The sequence below is a fragment of the Phacochoerus africanus genome, chromosome 8 (genome assembly GCF_016906955.1).
Source record: "Phacochoerus africanus isolate WHEZ1 chromosome 8, ROS_Pafr_v1, whole genome shotgun sequence".
In the NCBI taxonomy this organism is placed as follows: Eukaryota; Metazoa; Chordata; class Mammalia; order Artiodactyla; family Suidae; genus Phacochoerus; species Phacochoerus africanus.
Genome location: NC_062551.1, coordinates 157,777,455 through 157,802,545, shown reverse-complemented (window position 1 = coordinate 157,802,545; position 25,091 = coordinate 157,777,455). Strand labels below are relative to the sequence as shown.

Here is a 25,091-nt window from a genome sequence, read left to right as displayed (position 1 = left end):
AGAAGATGATACCTATCTTATGTAAACCAGTGAAGTTGGGCCCATCCAAAGGGCTGCACTGTTACTTTAGGAGAAGGGGTCAGTTTTGCTGTGTTTGTTGGAATTTTCAAGTCAATTTTTCAATATACATTTGGTGGGGGAGTGTAATTCTTTCTTTTTTAAAAGTAAAACTCTTTGAAAATGTCAGTCCGGTTTAATTATGCTAAAAAAAAAAAAAAAAGGCAGGAAGCAAATATCTGCGCATCTGCTAAATAACAGGAATGACTGGGTATTTCCACATACAAGGAATTGCCGCTTATGAACAAGAGGGGAAAGTCTGTCTAAACCTGGAGGAATGAGGGTATCTCAGGGGTACCTCATTCGGGAAGCACAGAGAAAAAAACCAAGGGAAGGTGGAAGAATATAGGACAATTACACAGTCGCTTTCTCATGGAGATTTTTTTGGTATTGTTTTTGTGTTTAAAAGGGAGGCTTTCCTAACGCTGGGCTCTCTGACGTCTTCAGGCCTGTGGCATTTTGAGTTTGCCCCTGGCAGCCTGCTTCACTGGCAGCATTACAGTTAAACCTGGGCCTGATTAGTGAACAGAAATGTATATACACCATGGGTGGTAAATAAGACAACTGGACTTTTTTTTTTTTTTTTTTAAGGTAAATCAATCCATTCCATTTGTTTTACAACTGTTTTCTCATAAAAAGAGACAATGACTCCTTCTCTTCCCCATTTCGATGTGTTCCACACTTTCTAACCCTCTAGCTTCCAAATCTAGACAATCTACTATTTAAAAAACCAAACCTATATTTTGTGACCAAAGCCTTACTTGATTAGTTAATTGTATTTTCTTTTGACTCAGAGAAAGCTGATGACCAGGCTGAAGGTAAGCGTGTGACTCACCCTTTAGTCCAACAGCACTCCTGCAGTTGCCAGGAAGGCCCCCCGGAGTGAGGACGTACAGGTCTGCAAGGTCATGTAACATTTCATGGTATAACGACACTGAATCGGCTCAAGACTGATGTGCTCTTATATTTGTGTCTGTATTATTGATAATGATAAAGGGATGATAGTAACAAGTTTTTGCAAAGTAAAATCTCTACTTAAGTCTGTTTCACAGAATTACTCTCAATGAAGTTTTCTCTGAAAATATTTTTTACACTTCATATGCTTTCTAACAGAGAAAAATGGTTCTTTCTTTGGAAAGATACATCCAGTCAAAAAAATCTATTGCCTGTGCAAAATAACATAAAACACACTTGTGAGAAGATCATTTTTGTTTCAATTTGCTCAATAAAAAGCCATAGAACATGTCCTAATTATTTTCTGGGCTGGGTAGGAGTGAAAGGGAAGATCTGGAAAATCAGGAGTATATTAACTCAAATTTCAGAACATTATTATTCAAACAAAATTTTAATGATCTCAGTTCCATACAACTGAAAATGTAGTGTCATTAAAGGGCGTTTTCTGCTACATTTCAAATTACAGGTTGTGGGCCATTTCTGAGTAGGAGCATCATATCCTACTGAGTATTCAGCTTAGGTGACTGACAGTATCACCATAGGAGGTGGGGAAGAACAATGATCAGCTCCTAGAATTTCACTAAGAAAGGAAACAAAAACAATGCAAATAACAATTAAAATAGCTACAGAGATTAGTAAAATAAAAATACAATCCCAAATATCCTTCTCTTAAATTACTAGAAAAAAAATTATAGGTAAAGTTACAGCAAATACAGTCTTCACAGATTTGGGTAACTTTATTTGCATTTAATAGTGATTTTTAAGCCCTATATCCAACAAAACCATCTTAAAAAGCTCTATGAGGAATGGAAATTTAGATGTCTATTACATTTTTTCTTTAAAAAAAAAAAGCTTAAATTTCTGAATGAGCAAGATTCACTTTTGTAGGTAATGGCCCTGCTTCGTCATGATCTTCAGCTTTAGATCTAACAAGCACAAGAGAAGAAGCTGGATATCTGTTTAGCTTTTGTTCATTCACAAATTCCAAGTCACCATAGATACTCAGCTTCTGCAAAAGACAATCAATGGACATTAGCAATTGGGATAGTTAGGAGCCTCTCCAAGTAAGTCTTCAAATAACAATTTAATCTGTGGGTATATGGTAAAAGAATTTCCAGAAACATCCTCAAGAATGCTTTTACTCAAAGTCTTACAGATATGAGGGGAGTTCCCATTGTGGCTCAGAGGTTAATGAACCCAACTAGTATCCATGAGGACTCAGATCCAATCCCTGGCCTTGCTCAGGGGGTTAAGGATCTGGTGTTGCCGTGAGCTGTGGTGCAGGTCGCAGACGCGGCTTGGATCCCGAGTTGCTGTGGCTGTGGCATAGGCTGGCAGGCAAGCTCCCATTAGACCCCTATCCTGGGAACCTCCATATGCCGTGGGTGCTGCCCTAAAAAGACAAAAGACAAAAAAAAAAAAAAAAAGAAAAGAAAAGGCAATCATTAAAGTATACAAAATAATATTCATTATAAAAACCAACAAGTGAAGAGCTGGAACTGAGAGAGAATGTAAGGGAAATAAACCCTCATCCTTTAATAGAAAACATTAGATAATGTCTGAAACTGATAAAGGTTAAAAATAAATTCAGTTAGTAAATACGTATTTGGCCATCAGGCCTGGCTCTGCCACTAACAAGTTATGTGATCTTATGTAAGTTACTTAAATCTTTTTCTAAAACTCAATTTCTTAACAATTTGGATTAAAAAGTTACGGCACTTATATTTGTTTTCTCGTCTCTTTTATGAGACAAAGCTTTTTTTTTAGGCCAAGAAAATATTTATTATAGTTTAAGACATGTTTCACCCTATTTTCTGAGTCTCCCAAGACTTCCATCTTGATTTTATTCTTCACTATGACTCTAATCCCTTGAATAGGGCGGGGCACAGAGTATGTTACGCATAAATTTCCGTTTACTAATGTGAATGTTATTGGGAGTGTTCTAAAATCTTTCTTAACTGACCAGTGAAATCAGATGAATACGGTCTTGATAAATAAAAGGAAGCAGAGAGATAATGAGATTACATCAAGGCAGCACATATATATATATATATGTATTTTTTGTCTTTTTGCCTTTTCCCGGGCCGCTCCCGTGGCATATGGAGGTTCCCAGGCTAGGGGTCTAATGGGAGTCGTAGCCGCTGGCCTAGGCCACAGCCACAGCAATGCAGGATCTGAGCCACGTCTGCGACCCACACCACAGCTGATGGCAACTCCGGATCCTTAACCCCCTGAGCAAGGCCAGGGACCAAACCCGCAACCTCATGGTTCCTAGTCGGATTGTTAACCACTGCGCAATGACGGGAACTCCCAAGGCAGCACCTATATCATTATCTGTTGCTTTGGCAATTTTCTGAGGCTGCTTGATCTCTAGAAAGGAATATCCAATACTATTGTACCCTGTTCTTGTAAGTCAGGTTTGACCTGTCTGACAAGGACTACCATGAATGATAACTCTTTTATTATCTTTAAAAAATTTTTTGAGAGTTCCCATCGTGGCTCAGTGGAAAAGAATCTGGCTAGTATCCATGAGGATGCAGATTCAATCCCTGGCCTCGCTCAGTGGGTATGGATCTGGCGTTGCTGTGAGCTGTGATATAGCCAATGGCTACAGCTCCAATCTGACCCCTATCCTAGCCAGGGAATCGCCATACGCCACAGGTGTGACTCAAAAAAGACAAAAAAAAAATTAAAAAAAAATTTTTTATTATAGTTGATTTACAATGTTCTGCCAATTTCTGCTGTACAGCATAGTAACCCAGTCATACATATATCTCTTTAATTATCTTAAATAGCTCAACAAGAAAAGGATCATCTCATGAAACCCTCCACCACCAGAAGACATCATAAATGTGAAAAAACAGGGGAAAAAAGTAGAGAAACAAGGATAAAAATCTTTATAAGTCAAGTTACTCACAATGAGACTGCTTTAAGATCAACCAATGCCATCTCTTTTCTGCATTACTACCAGATGACATATGAGTACCTACTATGTGTGAAACAGGCTGAAGAGAAATTATTTCAGAATGTTTCTAAACAAGAAAAATAAAGGCCACATTCCTGGCCTGGCCTTTATTTCTACTATTTTAAGCTTTATTTGCAGTGACTGAAAAGGAAGCTTTTTATAGTTCATGTTTGAACTCCAAGATACCAGGTCCATTCTGAAGAAAAACATATTCTCTTAGCAGGGTTATGATTTCCTATAAACACATAGCACCATATGTGTAAATAATATAACAAAATATAAATAACATTGTTCATAGTTTAGTTATATTACTTAAAAAAGAGTCTTATGTTACTATGGAGAGGGGTCAGAGTAACTTAAGTTCTAATAATAAAATCAATGAAAGTTTTAAAATAGGTTGACTTTTGGTTAAAAAAATCAAAATAATTTTTCTAATGCTAAATTCTCAGTTATTTTTACAGTAAACAAAAGAGATCGAATATCAGGGAAGGAGAATTTATACTGCAATATTTTAAAATAAGAAATAAAACATTAGTATGTATTAAATTGAACAATTTTTCATTATCAAAATAACTCCACTAAAAGGGCAATGCAATTAATAGTTCTAGATGATTTCTTTCTGCTTCTTTTCTTTATAAATGCTACAATAAGTATCTAGCATTTTCATAATTTAAAAAACTGTGGAAATGTTAGGAGTTCCTGTCATGGTGCAGTGGTTAACGAATCTGACTAGGAACCATGAGGTTGCGGGTTCGATCCCTGCCCTTGCTCAGTGGGTTAAGGATCCCACAGCGTTGCCGTGAGCTGTGGTGTGGGTCGCAGACACGGCTCGGATCCCATGTTGCTGTGGCTCTGGCGCAGGCCGGTGGCTACAGCTCTGATTAGACCCCTAGCCTAGGAACCTCCATATGCCGCAGGAGCGGCTCAAGAAAAGGCAGACAGACAAACAAACAAACAACAACAACAACAACAAAAACTGTGGAAATGTTATTACTTAGCCAAAGTATGGTCCCCCACACAAAGTAAAACCGAAAAGCAGTGAATTCAAACGGCTGTTTTCCATACATTTTCCTAGAAAATACATCTTACAAAAGTATAAGCTCATTGAGAGTACTGCCATACTCTGTTAAAGACAGGAAGAAGAGTTCTTGAGAGGGCAATGAAACTGACACCCTCCACAGACATCAGGAGGGAATGTAACACTGCCAACAGGCCTCCACATGTGTTCTAATGCTCTAGGCTTCATGAGCCGGGAGTCTGGGGAACGATGTAGGAAGAGCAAAGTGTTCGCTAAGCAACTTAGAAATACGGGGAGAGAACTTCTCACAGAATTAAAGTATACAGTCAAAATAAAATTTATCACAGCAGAGATGACATCTAAAAGGAAGGGAAAGATCAAGTGTCATCTGAAAAGGAGGGACAGATCCTCATTTCTACAAGGCGTAAACAAAACCAAACGAGAGGCATTGCTATGTCTAAAACACCTGAAGAAGAGGTCAATTCCTCAAGTCAAGCAAGGAGGTAAGAAGGTAAAAACTATAAAATGCCCATCTAAGAACTGTTTAGGTAAGAGAGTTTGAGCATCTTAGCTCAAAAAACATGAACGATGGGTACCAGCGGTGTTCAACTCCCCAGTGTCAAAGAGGTTACACCAAAGATGAGTTCCTGAAACAAATCACATCATCAGCTTCCCTAAGTTATGACTCCAGGCAGGTTAACTGAAAAAATTTAAGGGTACTGGCTTTAGAATCAGACGACCTGGCTTCGAATTTTAAAGTCTACCACTTTACTAGTATGTGACACAGGGACAATTACACATTCTCTTTTGCAGTTTTCTTATCTGGAAAATAGGATAATAATAGTAGCTATCTCACAGAGTTAATAAAAGGACCAAATGAGCTAATTCATGTAAAACATGCTGAACAATGACTAGTAGAAAGTGTTCAACATTAGTCGGTAGGCCTGGGAACCAGAATTTAGGTGGTGGTGAATTTAACAAGGTAAATTCCACCTGAGGCCAGCAATTCAATCTTCCAGGCAATAACCATACCAACTTCTATGTGTATCTTTCTTTTACAAGGGGCATCCTAGGAGTAAAGAGAAGGAATTATGCTAATGATACAAAAAAGAAGGAAGAAGTGCCACAGAGTGGAGGTTGGTCAACAAAGATTTATTACTATAGGTTTGTAGCTTTGTGCCATGAGGATTTAGAGTGCATGGGGCAGTTCAAAAGCAAGTAATAGGCAAAGGCAATCCTATGTAAGAGATGTAATTTCAACTTTATCAGGAATGATAAAATGATTAAAATAAGGACATCGGAACTGAACAAGAACACAAGAACACAAGTAGGTAAATAATTAGCAAGAGGATGTTCATATCATATCATAAACAGATGACTTCTTTAGAAATTTACCCATTCTCTAATATTTCTGCAATTCAAGATTCTTCCCAATCCAGTCTAACTTTATCCATTTGGTTTAATTTCCTAATTTACGTTATTTTTATCAAGTCAGTTCCTACAGTCCTTCCCTGAGAGTTAGCTTATTCTTGCCTTTACCTGGGAAAGCTGTCCACCCTCCTCTCTCTGCTAATCCAGACCATTCTTCAAAGTTCAGGTCAAGACCCTTATTACCTAAAAAGCCTATCTCTGACAATCCCAGCACTCCCTCTGCTTTCCTTAACATTTTATGTATTTATTATTTGTGCCACCTAAACATCCTATCAGCTACAGAAAGACAGTACATAGGAAAAGACACAGGAGTCGCAGAGTCAAAAGACAGAAGCTTAATTCCCTTCATAGTTGTGCTAGGAAATTACCTAGACTTCATAAGCTTGTTTACTCATCTACGGAATGGACAGTGGATACCTGTTGTACAGTATTGCTGGACATGTGAGATACCTGAAAATACTTTTTAATTTTAAAGAACTGCATGTCAGTTATCAATATTATCTTGTCCCAATTTCTAGCTGCCTACAGCATATGAACGCAATAAAAAAGAAAACAACAACATGAAATATGGAGTTCCTCTGTGGTGCAATGGGTTAAAGATCTGGCATTGTCACTGTAGTGTCTTGCATGGGGTTTGATCCCTGGCCCAGGAACTTTTATATGCTGCGAGTGTGGCAAACAAAAAACAATCCCATGGAATATATTATCTTAATCCTTATTCTTGTGTAAATCTTATAATACGACATGCCTTTACAGTTAAGATAAGACTAATGTTCAAGCACCAGGCTAGGCATATGCTAACTACTTGCTAGATCCTATTTTAACTTTGCTCCTTTCTTCTTTTCTCTTTCTACTGCATTTTGGAGGCACAAGAGAGCTACTTTATTTCAGTTGGGTTTGATGTCAATAGAATTTATCTTGTGTTTAGTTATATAAATAATTTTCCTTCCTTGAAAGCTAAGTTGAATCATCAACTTAGAGCCTTTTTCCAAAACAAAACTCCTTTACCTTAATAGCTATGTTCCTGAGGTCAGTTAAATTCTAGTTACCAAGAAAGTCAAGATGGTTTTCCATTTCTCTCAAGGTTAGATCCAGAACACATTAACTCAAAATCAAACACTCCAGCCTTGCTGCTTCTAAAGCAGCAATTACTCCTTAACAATTGTGGCAATGTTAAATTTAAAATTTTAAGTGGTTCTACAAGTCTTCTCTTTTTTTGCTTTTTAGGGCCACACCCACAGCATATGGAAGTTCCCAGGCTAGGGGTCAAATAGGAGCTATGGCTGTAGGCCTACGCCACAACCACAGTAACATGGGATCTGAGCCGTGTCTGCGACCTACACCATACCTCACACCAAATGCCGGAACCCTGACCCACTAAGTGAGGCCAAGGATCGGACCCACATCGGTATTAGTTGGATTCATTTCTGCTGCGCCACAGCAGAAACTCCCGAAGTCTTCTTTCTTACATATCACCTTAGAAACTGATGTCAGTATATTTTTTTTCAGTCTCAAAGATCTAGGAAGAGAGACACTGTACTTAAACCAGCCCACATACATTGGTCCCTACAGTAGTTAGCACCAGAGAAAAGTGGGAAGTGATTCTTGTGCTGAAAATCTGTAATTCTCATGTGTGTCAACCCCTGTGTGTGTGGTTAAAACCACCAAATCTTCTCTCATTCTATTAGTAGAAAGGCCTTCTTTTTCTAAAGAAATAAGGCATTTAAAAAAGTAAATCATATAGCTCAGTCTTCAAATGGCCTAAGGGTTAGAATTAAATTTACCTCAGAGGGAACATACTGCTCCACAGCTGTAGCAACAGTTGCACAACAAATCCAGAGCAATACCATCACGGAGAGGACAAGAGTCATGGTTAAAATCCACCCAGAGTTACTGAAAAAAAAAAAAAAAATCAGTAACTAGCTATGTTAAAATTTTATAATATAAAAAAATAAAAGATTCTTAACAAATAAAGGCAACCAAACTTACGTACTTAGTTTAATAATATAAACTTCATGTGTACTACCATTAAAACTATTTTATTTATTTATTTATTTATTTATTTTTTGGCTTTTATTTTTAGAGCTGTACCCGTGGCATATAGAGGTTCCCAGGCTAGGGGCTGAATTGGAGCTGTAGCTGCCAGCCTACACCACAGCTCACGGCCACACCGGATCCATAACCCACTGAGCAAGGCCAGGGATCAAACCCACAACCTCATGGTTCCTAGTCAGATTTGTTTCTGCTGCGCCACAACAGGAACTTCCCATTAAAACTATTTTATTTATCATTATTATTATTATTATTATTATTATTTTGTCTTTTTGCTTTTCTAGGGCTGCTCCCGTGGCATGTGGAGGTTCCCAGGCTAGGGGTGTAATCGGAGCTGTAGCCGCTGGCCTACGCCAGAGCCACAGCAATGTTGAATCTAAGCTGCGTCTGTGACCTACACCACAGCTCACAGCAACGCCAGATCCTTAACCCACTGAGTGAGGCCAGGGATCAAACTGCAACCTCATGGTTCCTAGTCGGATTTGTTAACCACTGAGCCATGACGGGAACTCCCGTTAAAACTATTTAAAAAAAAAACAGAGAAGAAAATAGTATAATAGCTATTATATTTGGGTGGCATAATATCCTTTCTTCCATTTCTCAAGTTTCTATAACATGGCTATATTACTCTTATAAATTAAAAAGTCAGATATACTGGCTTTCTGCTAAATATGCAAAATTAAAGCAAATTACTATTAAAGGTATTTTTCTTTCTTTCTTTTTTTTTTTCACCATGCCTGCGGCATGCAAAAATTCTGGGGTCAGGGATTGAACCCATACCACAGCTGCGACCCAAGCCACAGCAGTGACAAGGCCGGATCCTTAAACTGCAGGGCCACCAGGGAATTCCTGTGAAGGGTATTTTTAAATTACTAAGTGAGATAAGACAAATCAAAGTGTTCTATAAACTGTACTCTGCTATACAAATGTCACATATTAATGTTTTGCAAGGTATTAAGATAACACGTGCTTTAAGAAAGCCCAATATCCCAAAAAGTTAACATACGATTATGAAATGACTACTTGTTTTATACAGGATTCACAACAGGCTTCTAGAAGTTAGCTTCTCTAGCACACCTCAAATATTTAAGCTGCCACCATTTACTTGTATTTCGGCTTATAAGAGTGCATCTATTATGAGGCATTCTGAATCCATTACAGCATATCTTATAAAGATATAGTTATATTTTTCTTAAGATTAAAATATCTTAGGATAGGGGTTTCCTGGTGGCAGAATGGGTTAAGATCCAGTGTTGTCACCGCTGTGGCTTGGGTTGCTACTGTGGCATGGGTTGGATCTCTGGCCTGGGGTGCTAAAAAATAAGTAAATAGGCCATATTTGTGGCTATAGGGGTGGCTAAAAAATGAATAAATAAATAAATGCTATAAAGGTGGCTGAAGAATGAATAAATAAATAGGCCATATTTGTTTTAAAAATAAAGTATCTTAGGATAAAAGGCCAATTGTAAGAATCAGCAATTGGAATTTTCTTCCATAATTGACCTCCTGTTTGCCAAAGTACAGATTAAGATTCAAAGAGCAAGTCAAGCTGTTTAAAATGTTAGGTTTAAAAGAATAACATAAAACATAGTGACAAAATGTTAAAGAACAATAAGGCACTAATAAGGGAGTTCCTGTCATGGCTCGGCAGAATCAAATCTGACTAGTATCCATGAGGATGCGGGTTTGATCCCTGGCCTCACTCAGTGGGTTAAGGATCTGGTGTTGCCGTGAGCTGTAGTGTAGGTCGCAGACACGGCCTGGATCTGGCGCTGCTGTGGCTGTGGCATAGAGTGGCAGCTGTAACTGGATTGACCCCTAGCCTAGGAACTTCCATATGCCATGAGATGGCCCTAAAAAGCAAAACAAACAAACAAACAAACAAAAAAACCCCAAAAACCAAAAAAGGCACCAATAAGATGGCCAGGTAGTTCAGTACTGAGAGTAAACTGTAAACAAAAAATTAAAAAATAATAAAAACAGGTTTAAGAAAAAGAGAATAAACTGTAACTTAAGATTAGGTTCTTACTTAGGTTTCATAAAAATATCAAACTGCAACAAAAATCCTAAATACTAAGAGAGAGAAAAATTGCCCCCCCCTTTTGTCTTTTTAGGGCTGCACCCGTGGCATATGAAGGTTCCCAGGTTCAGCCCTAAAAAGACCAAAAAAAAAAAAAGGAAAGGAAAATGTAAAGTTAAATTCTCATTTTCTTACCCAGTCTTTAAAAGAGGCTTTGTTCAGTAAAAGCTATTAATTTTTGGGGTCTAATATAACCCTGACACCTGATAGAACCTGTTAAGAAACTATTTTTACTATAAGAAATTACAGGAAGCATGCAGTTTGGACTACTGAAGTAGTACACCTGAGACACCAGAGTATATACCACACTTTGTTCCCCTCTCTCCTCAAGTGCTTATTCTGGTATCTGACACAGAGCAGATAATTATCACTAAGTGCTCCGGCCTTCTGTCTCTCTTTTTGGCAGGGGGAGGGCTCAAATCAGAACTCCCTGGAGGAGTAGAAGCATGTATATTTTGATAAAACCATCCTCACCCTCAGAAGGCTTGATATTCCCTTCCAGGAGGGCATAAGATACCCATTACCCACGTCCCACCATTGCCCTTGCCACCCTTAAGAATTCTTGGCATAGAGATGACACTCTGTATAAAACATGAAGCCCTCCTTAATCCATAGCCCTATCTACCGCCCCTAGCCATTCCGACACATGGGTGTCCCTTGGAATCCCCAGGGCATTGGTTCCGGGACTGCTGCCCACTCCCAGACCAAACTCCGAGGGCACTCAATTGCCTTCGGTAAGGTGGTGCAGCATTTGCATATCACCTCTGCACATGTCCCTGTACACTATATTTTTTTGCCATGCTTGCAGCATGAGGAAGCTCCCAGGCCAGGGATTGAACTCACACCACAGCAGCGACCCAAGCCACAGCAGTGACAATGACAGATTCCTAACCTGCTAAACCACCACGTTACCGCCACCACATTATTCCTTTCTAGTACACTTTAAATCATTGCTAGATTACTTATAATACCTAAAAAAATGTAAATTCTATGTAAATACAGTTGATCTTTGAAAAACATGCGTTTGAACTGTGTGGATCCACTTACATGTGAATTTTTTTTCTATAAATGTAAAATCGGCCCTCCAACTAAATTAATTAAAGGTTAACTGCAATGTCTGGAAAAGCACATATCTTAACATAAATCGAGGGATCCTAACAAGAACAAGAATGCTTTTGTACCATGAAAAACACTACCCGCTTGGGTTTTATCAAAGTAGTATGAGTATTACATTTTAAACAAACTAAAATATCCAAAAAGACAACTTTGGTAGGGAAAAAGTAAAAAATGTTTTCCACTTTCAAGCAGCTAATATAACTGTAAAATAATAAGGACTGCATCTCTCTCATATAGGCCAGATTTCATCTCCTATATATGTAAGTGAAGATGAATACATACAGAGAGAGGCATCTTAAAAAGCCATCGTTTTCTCCATCTTCAAGATAGTTCCTGTGTGCTTGTGAACTTCTCATTTGCAAATCTGCTGAAATAACAAGGTACAAGTTTATGATACTCTATATTCCAAAAGCTGATCTCAAATGACTGCTTCTAGATATATCCTGCACAAATATCCTGCTGTTTTCTAAGTGTACTTTATTTTAAAATGAATGCAAGCTCCTCTGGCACATTAAAAACCAATGGATATTATACAACATTATGAATTTCCGATTTTATTTTCAAGTTCTTACTGACATTGATGCTTTTTGTTTAACTACATTTAAGTGTAATAACAGAATTTGGTTTTTTCAAGTCTAAAGTTAAAGATAGCCTTGGGTTCTGTGCTGCCATTATCCATGCACCAAAATAATTAGAAAGTTAGTGAAATTGGTATCCACAATAAGTATAAGTTATACATTTTAAGAGGTAAGCACAGCTTTAGCTCGATGTTTTACATTCTTTTAAGTTAAAACTTAGTTCTAGGATAGAAATAAAAGTAGAATGAAAACACATTTTTAGAGTAGTTTCACTGTTTGGTTAATTTATTAGGAAATACCAACATATCTCATTAGTTTATACTCAAAACATCCTTCAAAGAACACTGAATATTTTTAGAATAGTGGTTCTCAAAGTGTGGTTCCCAACTAGCAGCAACAAAATCGGGGAACTTGTTAAAAATGCGAATTCTTAGGTCCTATTATAGATCTGGTAAACTGGAGACTTTGGAGGTGGGGCTCAGAAATCTGTTTTAACAAGCTCTCTAGAGCCTAATACACATTAAAGTTTGAGAAACCACAGTTTCAGAAATTATTTGTTTGCCTTCCATTAGTATAAAAACAATCATATATCCAATTCTACCATCACTAGATTCTGACTGCTAATGTTTTTAACCCTAAGCTACTTAAAACTTACAGGACATTTTGCTCAGTGACGATTCTTTCAAATTTGTAGGTTCCTGCTCCAACTGTGGTGCATACTGGATTTCTGGCTTGGACTAAAATGGATAATGAAAGCAATTAAGTCATTTGTACTTCTTCTTCAGCTTTTCTCAGTAGCATGTTCTATAACATATCATCTCTACAAACATTCAAACTGAGAAAAAGGAACAGTACTAATAAAAAAAAAACATATTAACTGCAATATATTTTAATTGCATTTGCTAAACATCAGATCCAATCCCTTGCAATGAAACAGATTTCTAGCATCAGCAAGAATTTAGTCAGTTTAATTTCCTGACAACATAAAAAAAGAAAAAAGAAAAAAAGGGGGGAAATTATAACATAGTACATTAAATATCATACCCTACAAAAATGAGTTCCAATTCTAGTCGATCAGGAAATTTTAGCAGACTGCCAAAATTTCTGGTTAAATATATATTATCTCTATTTCATCTCATCTGAAGCATTCCATTCTTCCTTAAGTTATGAGCAGTTCATAAACCATAGCTCAATACTCCATACTTTCTATCTTCTATGCAGCACTGATTCTCTGGAGTAGGGCTTTCTCCATCCAAGTCACACGTAACACAGAGAAATAGAGCTAATCTCAAACCTAATCAGGAATCAAAGAATGCTCCACCATCAGAGTCAACTCAAGCTTTAACTAAGTAGCTTTCAGACAAAGACCTATTCATGAATTTATTTATTAAATTTTTTGGCTGCACTTGTGTCATGTAGAAGTTCCTGTGCCAGGGATCAAACCTGAGCCACAACAATGATGCAAGCCACAGCAGTGACAATGCTGTATCCTTTAACTACTAGGCCACCAGGGACCTCTTTGTTTATGAATTTAAAGAGAGAAAATTCCTTCTATGTTTTACTTATTACCAAATTAAGTACAGGGGACCCAAGACTCAGGATGATGCTAAAAATCACACACTAGTCACAGTAAGCTCCTCAATTGGCAATGCTAATTAAAAGGCTTACTTTAATCATTACCTGAGAGAACGTGACACAATATCATTTGCTGGCTGGTAAATTTGAGGAATTTTAACAACTGAACTGAAAGGAAGACAGCACAGTACGGTGGTACATGAGCCTTGTTTGAAGCCCAATTCTGTTATTTACTGGCAGGGTGACCTTAAACAAGTTAAGCTCGCAGTTTTCTCATCAATAAAACAGTGATAATACCACCTCATGAAGTTGTTTGAAGGTTTAAGATAATATATGTAAATGCCTGGTAATATGAACCTTCAAAAATAGCAGCTACTTTTATCCTATCACATGGTGATCAATGAGGTAGGAGAAAAATTACCTCTCTGGAAGGCAATAGGTTTCTTCAACAAGCTCTAAGAGTTATGAGGAAAAGCACTATTACCAACTCAAAATTATGTTACATTGCTTTTCTCTAATATCCATGTGATATAAATACATAGCACTATTTATATTCAACCTTTATTAACTTGTCTTCTTATACCTAGTAGTCTCATTTTATCAATTTAATCGCTCTAAAATTTAGAAGACTCAAAAGGTCTTGTTAGATAAGGAACAACAGGCTTTAAATAAATTTCCAATGGGCGGAAGAAAGGGTAAGTCACATTGGGTTCTAATGCCCAATGTTTTGCTGTAGGCTAAAAAGTAATTATTATTTGATGACACATATTTGTAAGGGAATAAGCACACGGCTCTATGCTAAGACATTCATTTAAGACACCTACTTTACTGTTTTTGGCATTTAAATGAATCTATGAAACACAGTCATCACCTGGAAGATAACTATTTTCCCATCATCAGCTTGAAGATAAAAAGTCCATGAAGAGGTTATAAAGCTCTGTGCCGAGTCCATCACGTCACTCCAGAATGACCTCACCAGAGTTAAAGGGAAGAGTAGATGCATTTTTGGCATCAGGGACATGAGCTTAAAAAAAAAAAAAATCAATAAGAAATGCATTAATTTTTATATATTTTATATATGTACATTCAAGAGAACATAAATCCTTATTGAGAGAGGGTATAAATCATTAAGTGATTCTACCACAATCATTAGCATTAAACTCTTCATTATTTATGTAAGTTAACTATCGAGAAGCTTAAAATCCCAGGATCCTTTAATTTGCCACCAAACACACTTATAAGCTACCTGTCACCTCTATCAAAATTTGAATTAAGTCCAAAAATGTGGAGAATCTTAAGACTTGAATAAATAAGGATCAGCAAAGCCTCAAGAGGTAGAAGGGGAAGAAGGGACAAATCATGCTATTCTCATCTTTAATGCTTTCATGTAAAATAAATCATTCTATAATGAACACCAATGGAAAAAGGAAAGGAAAAAAATTCTATCAAAAGAATATATGCATAAAATGCGAGACAGCTGACAACAGGGCAGAGTGAGGAAAAGTATTTATGGGCTAACTATACACAGTAAGCTACTGATGAGGTTTTTACATTAATTAGTATCACCTCCTCTCCAATTCTGACTTCTTGACTTACTCAGCAGAGTGGGCCCCTCTAGAGCGTAAGTGTGGAATACCATTTGCTGAAGTCTAGGGATAGCTTTTGTTCTGCTTCTTTTTTTCTTTCATTTTTAAAAGTCTTATTGAAGTGTAGTTGATTTTTAATACTATGATAATTTCTGCTGGTCCTGCTATATTTCAAAAGAGAGGCAGTATGGGATATTAAGACAGAAGTTTTTAGCATCAGAAGATCTGTGCTCATGATCCAAGTTTCCCACTTAATAGCCAGTGAAATCTTTCATTGATTAGTTTGCTGTATAAGCATTCACTGAGATTATAAATTTTAAGAGATTAGGAACCATGTGTTTTATTTATCATATACCTGTGTTTAATCTATATAGGAAAGAGGTGAAACAAAACACAGGGTGATACCTGTGTATCAAGAGAGGCACCTAACCCAACTGGGTTGAGAGCTGGTTAAGAAGGCTACATAAAGGAAATGACACCTGTCTTGAGTCAAGAGGATTCACTGGGCAGATGATACATAAAAGGAAGAGAGGTGTGAAATAATGTGTCCTTTTATAAATATTAAGAACTGTTCTGTATGTACACAATTAAAAGGAATTAAGAATGAGTCTTAAAAATTAGAAAATATGTTTAATGTTACTCAAAAAAGAGAAATGCAAATTATAACTGTAATGAAAGTAGTACACTGCTAAGGACTGCGGGGAGGAGGAAAATGGAGTGACTGCTAATGGGTACTGAATTCTTCCTTGGATGATGAAAATGTTCTGGAATTAGACAGTGATGATGGTTTAAAAGTTTGTGAATATACTAAAAACTACTGCACTGAATACTTTAGAAAGGTGAATTTTATTATATGAATTATATTTCAATTTTAAAAACTGATACTAATTCCATGGAGGGCAATTTTGCTCTATTTCTCAAAATTAAAAGTGCATATACTTAACTCAGCAATTCTATTCTTATGATCTTATTTGATATACATGTGAAAAATAAGCAACATTTATAAATTAAAAAATTAAGAAACAATCTACATGTCCACAAATGAGAGTGCTTATACAGATACGTCCATACATGAAATATTAAGTATGTAGTAAAAATAAATAAGCATTCTTCATTTATACTTATATTTAAAAAAATACATGTATCCTTGTATATGTATAGAATACCTCTACATTGGTAACCCTGGCTACATTAATGGAGGAAAACTGTGTGGCTAAGAGATACAGGAGTAGAAGACTTTTCACTCTATAGCTGATCCTTGAAAAATGCAATATACACAGATTACTGCTGGCCCTCCACAGCCGTGATTCCACAACTAAGAATTCAACAAACTGCAGATCATGTAGTGCAGGAGTACTATTTATTTAAAAAAAAAATTCAAGTGTAAATGGAGGTGCAGTTCAAACCCATGTTTTTCAAGGGTCAGCTGTATGTACATTTTTTTACCTTTTGAATTTTGTACCTTGTGGCTGTATTTTCTATGTCGAAGTTAATAAAATTAAAAAAACTTGTCCCAGAGTAGAAATGAACCCAATTAGTATCCATGAGGATGGGGGTTCTATCCCTGGCCCCACTCACTGGGTTGAGGATCCACTCAGTTGGTTAAGGATCTGGCGTTGCTGTGAGCTGCAGTGTAGGTCACAGACGTGGCTCGGATCTGGTGTGGCTGTGGCTGTGGTGCTCCAATTTGACCCCTTGCCCGGGAACTTCCATATCTGCACCTGTGGCCCTAAAATAAATAAACAAATAAATAAACTAAAAAAAACTTTTCCCAGTATGTTTGGATAGGCTGTAAAGGGTGGGGAATTGTTAGAGATGACATAAAAGAGGTAATCAGGAGCCAGGCTGTGAAAAGCGGTTTGGACTTAAACCTGTATGTGTAATGAGGAGCTACTGAAGAACATAAGATAGCAAAATGACATGATGAGAATTCTACTTGGAAAATAAATATCTGGACACAGACTAAAGGACTGACCAGGTGGGGATGAAGTGGAAAAATAGACTGGAAGTTAATTTAGTAATACAGATGAGAAATAATGATTTATTTGGCAATGGCAGATGGGATGAAAAAAGGAAATCTCAATTTCTCTGAGCCTCAGTTTTTTCATATGGAAAGTGGGGATAATATTAACATTGGATAGAGGGTAAAAAACAAAATGAGATTATAGATGTGAACATATCTCTTAACAATAAAGCATTATACAAAATAATTAATCAACTGACTTTTTAATTTGCAAACATAATTTGTTTGCTGAAGATTAATTATGAAATATAACACTAAAATAGGAACAGCTAGGTAATAAACATTTCAATACAAGTCAGTGCAATCTAAGCGGGCATTTCTGAGAGGCAGTATGTTTCGTACTTGCTCTTGTCTCAGTTCAGCGAATGGCAGCTGATTCTGGCAACCAAGATGGCAGGCATATTGCTCATCAGATTGGGAATATGCTTCTGTACATGCTGTAAGAGAAAAACAGTCAATTTAAAAGAAAAAAAAAAGAGAAATAAAGGGAGAGAAAAGAAGGAGTCTTACAATTTATAAAGAAATTTCTTACAGTTAAAAAGTATTTCACCAACATGAATTTCCACATTTAGTAACAGCAGTGACTGTATTAATTTAATAAAACCTCATATCTTCTACCTCTCACAAGTCAAATGTTTCACGTAAGTCTATTAATTACACAAGCTCTGGCTATACGAAGACATTCATATGAGCTCTCGTAGCTAAGGTATGCAGAGTGAAAAAACACTGGACTGGCATCCTGAAATTCTGGCTCCATCATCTGTTGGTGTATATGTGACCCAAGAGGAGCTGTTTGACCTCTATATGTCTAAAATTAGAATACTACCACCCACTTCAGGGGGTTGAGCAAAATAATATAGTTCAGTCATTTACACAGATATATGATATTACTGTTAAGAACTGGATCACTCAGTTGAGAAGGGTATTCATATGGCAAGGAAAAATAAAACAATCCGTCTAATATTCTAAATTCTGAGAAAACTGAACTTATAAAAATGTTCTACAGCAGGATTCTAAAGTTGGAATAAGTCTCTAGCATATATATACACTCTTCATTTAGTTCACAAGAGCTGTATCTTTCTTGTGATATAACACCTTACCACTATAACAATTTTTCCTTTCTACCCAGTCATGCATTTGTAATATACTTCTCAAAGGTGCTAGACAATAAACTGATAAGCATTATACACATAATGAGATGGCCATTTAGGAGGCCGAGTCATAAAAAATAGGTTATGATATCACAGAGGCTAGATGTGAGTAGCAGTCTAGTGGCAGGGAGAAAGGTACCTCCAGCTACACTGAATAAACAGTGTAATGTAGTGAATGGAGGCAATTCCATTACAGTTCTTTAAAAAAGCTAAATATCAATTTTGTCCTGATTACAGGTTTCTTTTTATTAAACACACTGCTTTTGGTAAAAGGTAAGAATAGTGGTTTAAGAGATGACAAAGAAAAAAAAAAAGATGACAAAGACTCTAGTTACTTCTTTTATTGGCATGACCCACAAAGAATATACTATTAAATACTGAGTCAAAGGCCTGATTCAGTAAGAAAAACTTGGAGCTAAGTCAACCAGCCTATAATTGAAAGGCTTAGGAAAATCATAGTAACCACTGAAAAGGTAGTGATGAATTTTGAGAAGGGTAATCGCTATTGCATTTGTCTAAACCAAATGCCTGGTTAAACAAAGGTGCCCTATCCACAGTACAAAATAAACACTGTCTCAACAAATAGATGGAATTTAAAGCATATGAAATTTCTAGCAGCAGCTACTAAAACTTAACTTCATAATAATTAAAATATGCTGAATGGCTAGTTTAAACAGTACTCTTCTCATTTTGAGGAAAATAGATGAAAAGCATAACACAAGTTAAAGAAAAGACCGATGTTACACACAGCTGATGTTATTCGCATAGCATCTTACCAGATTCACATTCCAGTTTGGTCCGATTTAAATCAATTCCATCATCCACAAACTGACAGATGGAAAACAGCCTGCAACCTCTCTGACAGGCGTACAACTCCTCCTCCTAGGGAGTTCAAGAACAGGGAGGATTACCAAAAAAATAGTATTTTTCCCTCAGGGGGGAAAATGGTCAAAAAGAAAGCAAAGTTAGTAGGGTTTATTATAAATTGTCCCATAAGTTTTGTAACTGAAAAAAAAAAAAAAAAAGCAATAGGAGTCAGGTAATACCTAAGACCTTTGCCATATAAAGAAGTTTTAGTTTCTAATTTTAAAAGTGATATCCAAGAAAGAAATCTAAGGGGTAAAAACATCACCCTTTTCCCATATTTCATGGTAATATTTTGGGGGGAAAGTTAAAAATAACCGTGTCATAATCAGAACTTTAATAGAGGTAGAAATGAGTAAGTAAGTACCTTAGGACCAGTGGTGTACTTCCGCCACATAAATATTTATACAAATCATCTGGCTCATCAGAAGTATCATGACTGGCTTCACATGGCAAATAGTGCCGTAATGGTCTCCACAAAGTGCGTTATACATCTATACACATACTTAAATGAAAGGATTTTTTTTTTTGGGGGGGGGGGTCTTTTTAGGGCTGCATCTGTGGCATATGGAAGTTCCCAGGCTAGGGGTCGATTCGGAGCTGTAACTGACAGCCTACAGCAACGCAGGATCCTAGTCACGTCTCTGACCTACACCACCAACTCACGGCAACACCAGATTCTTAACCCATGGGGCCAAACCAAGGATCAAACCCGCAACCTCACCGTTCCAGTCAGATTCGTTTCTGCTGCGCCACAACGGGAACTCTACTAGTTGGGTTCTTAACCCGCTGAGCCAAGCGGGAACTCCCTAAAGGATTTTTTTAAACTTCATTTACTTAAACTAAAAACACAAACAAGGGCAACTTGTGACATCTGGGAAAGGCCACTGGAATCAACCAGATCTAGACTAAAACCTTTCAGATCAGTGACCCTGCACAAGTTACTTTACCTATCTAAATCTGTTATCTCATCATAAAAGGAAATAATATCTATAAATTATCTCCAACCCCCTCGATAATGCTTGAAGAGAGCTACTCCTAGTATAGCTCCTGGGACACTGAAGGTGCTCAATAAATAGTAGTAGTGTTAATCATAACAATACACTTTAAAAATAGAAAACAACAGTTATAGGCATGATTGCACATGTGTGAGAGCTCAGGACAGGAAAGAGTCTTTGTTGCTGGAAAATCTGAACTGCTTGATAAGACTAATGACAACCATTTCAACAGGTTTTTCTTTGATGAGATGTATAGTATGTGAAACAAACCAGCACATACGGGGGAGCCCCCTCAACTTACTGTGTGATCCACTGTGTACAAACTGGCAGGCACCTGATAAGGAGGGAAACAGCATGTGCATATACCAGTTAGCAACCAAAGGAATACAAAGGTATGCATTTCTTTCCAGCAGGATTAGTAAAATTTATGCAGCAGCAACAATCCACTAAGGAGAGATGGCTGTTGTATTAAACAAGCTTTGTTATACAACTTTGAAGGTAGCACATTTTTGGACCTCAGTTCTAGCTGCATTTATTGCTGTGGTTAATTGAAAAAGTTTTAACAATTAAAATAAATTTCATACCTGACAAGCTTTTGCAGGCTTTAGAAAACTGGAAGAATTCTCTTTAACGTCTTTAAAGCACCACAGACTTTCTTATATAGCACAGAGGAAGCACAAGCTCATTAGTATGAGCTATACTGCATGCCATTTCATTTTCAGATAACTTTCCTTTTTTTAAATCAATCCAATAAGCCCTCTAGTACCATTTTCAGAAGAGAGTGTAACATGGTGAACGAGCCTATGCTCAAGAATCAGCCCTAGTGAGAAGCTCAGCCTCACCACTTATTCTGTACCTTGGGCAAGGGACTTAATCTCTCTTAGTCTGTTTCCTCAGCTGTTAAACAGCTATACTTTTTTGTAAAAGTGGCAATACTTTTACATCAATCTTGAATCCAGGATTATATTTTATGTTATTATTTTATTTATATATGATTTTATTTTCACATCATTAATATTATGCTGTACTATCTAATAAGTAGACATAGCTATTAAGAATCTTTTTTTCTTTTTTTTGCTTTTTAGGGCTATACCTGCAGCATATGGAAGTTTCCAGGCTAGGGGTTGAATCGGAGCTACAGCTGCCAGCCTGTGCCACAGCCACTGCAATGCCAGATCTGAGCCACATCTGCAACCTACACCACAGCTCACAGCAATGCTGGATCCTTAACCAACTGAGTAAGGCCAGGGATCGAAACAGCATCCTTATGGATACTAGTAGGATTCGATTCCACTGAGCCATAACGGGAACTCCCAAGAATCATATCCTTAGGTCAATTATACCCCAATAAAACTAAAAAAAAAAAAAAAAAATCAGATCCTTACTGAATACGTGTTTCATGTTCTCGATAATACTATTATTCCAAGCAAATATTTCATGTCCTATGTTTCCAGAGTGACTGGCAAGCTTATATAAAATATACCTCTACTATCTTAGAGCACAAGGAAATGATGCTCCCCACCAAACCGAATACCAGCTAAATAATTAGAAGGAAACTTAATGAACCTCCCTTAAAGAATGAACGCTAATATCTATAGATTTGACATGCATTTCCTTATCCTGAGGTAAGTCGAGCTAACTATTCTCCTCCCTCTTACTCAGCACTACTAATACACTACACATACCATACTGGTTTTATGACATTTGACAAAGGAAATAACCATTTGCTGCCATGTGTTAGGTACTGTGCTAAGAGTGCCATGTATATTATCTCTAATCCTCACACTTGCTCTCCAAAGTGTGAGGGCTTTTGTTTTGTTTTGTTTTACAGTTGGCAAAATGAAGTCATGAGACATTAAGTGACTAGCAAGGACACACAGATAGTAAAAGCTGTGCTAGGAATGGAAACCAGGTTGTATGGTTCCAAGCCCACACTCTGTTAAAAAATGACCAGAGTGGCTCTAACTATCTTTGTTAATAACATGACTTAGGTCTTCTGTATTTGGACCCAGACAAACTGCGCAATTGCACTTTTGAAGAAAGTTAAAGGGTTAAATATTTTAATTTTCATATATCTACTTATAAAAAGGTAATACAGTATCCTGTTTTCTCGCAACAAATAATTAATTCTGAAAAAGTGGTTAAAATGAGATTTCTATTTGCCAGTTACAAATAGCAGACCAAGAGAGGCTATGGGAGCTTGTAATTTCATCTAATTTCTTACAATACCGCTGTTTTCTTCAAGTGCAAACCACAATAATTTGAAGGAGAACCAACAGAAATCAGTAAAATAAACAAATTAAATATTTTTAACACTACAACTTTATTAATAGAAGGCAGCACATTGTAGCCAGCTTTAGGCCTAAATTCCTACTACTCCAGTACTTTTAGGCTCTGTGACCTTGGGCAATTCACTTAACCTTTCAGAGCCTTGATTTCCTCAACTGTAAAACTCAACTTCACAGGGTGAGAATTAGGGATAATGGAGGTAAATCTCCCATCATTCCTGGCTAACAGAGAACAGACAGTTAATACATTTTAAGTCCAGGACATACAGGGAGTCAGATGATTTAGAGTTTCTGGGGAGAACAGCTTTCCTGAATAAGTAAAAAAACAACTTATTGATATCACATCAATTTTTACAAAGTACTGGATGCTATAAAAGTACTTAACAGCTCCAGAAATGAACTGTTAATTATTTTCCTAGCACGTGTATTCAAATTACCACAAATCTGCTAGGAATATCTCAAAAAAGGGAAAAAAAATCAACCCAAACATCCAATAACTAGAAAGATACACCTCATACAATCCTCTTAATTATGAGAGGTTTAAAGAAGAGAAGAAAATGATGTTTTCAGGAGCAGTACACACTGAATTAAGTCTGGAAGTCAAAATTGCTCATTTCTCTCTCTTGACTGCTATATTTGCCTCTGATGGAAAATCTGATAATCCCCTCTCCCACAATTTTTCTTGAAAACTGGTAATCCTAGCAATGTAAAAAAGCAGTAAACAGACATATGGGTAGTGAGAGCATTTACACTTTTCATTTCAAAAGCCTGAAAGTGCATGCAAACATTTTAAACCTGTCCCCCGTAGTCGCTTTGTAGTTTAAGAGAGCAAAGAGGGATAGCATACAACATAGGGAGGCTGAAGGAAGAACAAGGGCAAAAAGACCAGCAAAAGCTCTTACGAAGAAAGGCCGTGGGGGGAGGGGCATGAAGCCAAATTATATATTCGGAAGGGTGGAGGAAGTCACTAAGGCAATTTAGAATGTTGAGCCAACAGTTTTTAAGAAGCTGCAAAAACAACTTGAAAAGGGGAATTGAATTAAGGACAGCACCCGAGGGCAAAGGGTGAGGGAGAGGAGGAGATAGGGTCATTCTCTCTATAAGCTGAGATCCCCTGCGAGGGGCACTCTCATTTCGTTCCCACTCCACGAATTCCCTCTGCCTTCTGCTGCACTGCATGTTAAGTTCTCTGAAAGCAGAAACCTAACTGCTTTTTCTCTAAACCAGCCCAGCCCCCGGGAGGGGGGGGGGGAGGCGTCTTGCACAGTTATTCAACACAGACGGAAGGTCCTTCCTGTGCAGTCTCCCAACTCTTTCTTAATACATTTCATTCTATGGTGGAATTGCCTACTTGTTTGACTCCGGGAACAGAGAGCACGCTTCCAGCCCTAAGACGCGCTCAGGGAACAGGCATTGAGAACAAACCTTTGGTGGACTGCTGTAGCTGCTCCTAGCCCTCTCCTTCCCACCGCTCCCCTCCCCCCCACCATCCCCGAATCCCCTGGAAGGTGAGGAGCTCGCATTAATCCTCCAGATCCTCCTCTCCCTCCGAGCGTACGTCTCCCCTGCCGCCCCGCAAGCCCCCAGAAGAAAGGGGTCCTGTCTTGCTTATTTTTGTGTCCCCGAGCCTATTATAAGGTAGGTGCGGCACAAACTTCCGGTAATCACAGCAGGATCGGATTGCGGGTAGGATTAGGGAAGAAAACAAGAACCACACGATGAGAGACAGCGGCTGAAGAGTGGACTGAAGAGCCAAACTCTCAGAACCGACAGCGGACAGATGAGCGGCCAGGGAGGGTTGTTAGCCCGGTTCGGACGGGCCCTACCTTGGGGTAGGTGTGCAAGGGGTAGGTCAACTGACAGGCCCGGTGGCAAGACGCCGTATCACCCAAGACCGAGTCAAACGCTTCAGCGGAAGCAGTCCCTGGGCCTCCGGCCAGGGCCATGGTCAGCAACAGCAGCGGCAGGAGCCCCAGTTGGGCCCGGACCCAGAGGCTCCCTTTCGGCGCCGCCATTTTGTTTGCCTCTGTCACAGCAGCTCAGCTTGTTGCTGTTTTCTTTTCAAGGTTTCCTCCTCCTTCCAGGACCAGCCCCTTCCCCGCCCAACGGGCTGCTGCTTCCGCCTCCGCGGTCTACTCAGCTCCGCCCAGACCCGCCCGAATCTGCTGCCTTCCGCCCCACCTCTAGGTCTACAAACTTCTAGGTTGGCCAGAGGCGGTGCACCCAACTCTCGCGAGTGCTAGAGCGAAGCGCTCCTTCCCTCCGCGGGGCACGCTGGGGCATGTAGTTCTTCGCAAGCGGGAGACGCACGGTGGGTCGAGAAAGTTGGTCTCGGAGAACTACAGCCGTCTTAGA

At 38.1% G+C, this 25,091-nt stretch overlaps 1 protein-coding gene across 4 annotated transcripts; it reads right to left on the bottom strand.

The window, feature by feature from the left end:
- Positions 1-1,383: 1,383 nt before the first annotated feature.
- TMEM59 (transmembrane protein 59) lies at positions 1,384-24,983 on the bottom strand. Of its 4 annotated transcripts, none has more exons than XM_047789022.1 (9): positions 24,563-24,826; positions 20,750-20,782; positions 19,363-19,468; positions 17,778-17,872; positions 14,698-14,850; positions 12,907-12,988; positions 11,956-12,040; positions 8,210-8,318; positions 1,384-2,020 (listed from the first exon to the last, which is right to left on the bottom strand). In XM_047789022.1, the coding sequence occupies exons 1-9, from the start codon at positions 24,749-24,751 to the stop codon at positions 1,865-1,867; spliced, it is 1,008 nt and encodes a 335-aa protein (XP_047644978.1). In that variant the 5' UTR covers positions 24,752-24,826; the 3' UTR covers positions 1,384-1,864. The 4 variants fall into 4 exon arrangements, with proteins under 4 accessions (XP_047644978.1, XP_047644979.1, XP_047644981.1 ...); XM_047789023.1 differs by having other exon boundaries at positions 11,956-12,037; positions 24,563-24,825; XM_047789025.1 differs by lacking the exon at positions 20,750-20,782 and having other exon boundaries at positions 11,956-12,037; positions 24,563-24,983.
- Positions 24,984-25,091: the final 108 nt, after the last annotated feature.

Bases quoted from the DNA above. Each gene is read 5' to 3' on its own strand.
- TMEM59 (XM_047789022.1), bottom strand. From the start codon at position 24,751: ATGGCGGCGCCGAAAGGGAGCCTCTGGGTCCGGGCCCAACTGGGGCTC. The intron at 20,783-24,562 runs GTAGGGCCCGTC...CCTCCTTATCAG, and splicing joins CCTTGCACACCTACCCCAAG to GTGCCTGCCAGTTTGTACAC. The intron at 2,021-8,209 runs GTAAATTTAATT...TGTCTTTTGCAG, and splicing joins AGCAGTATGTTCCCTCTGAG to AAGCTGAGTATCTATGGTGA.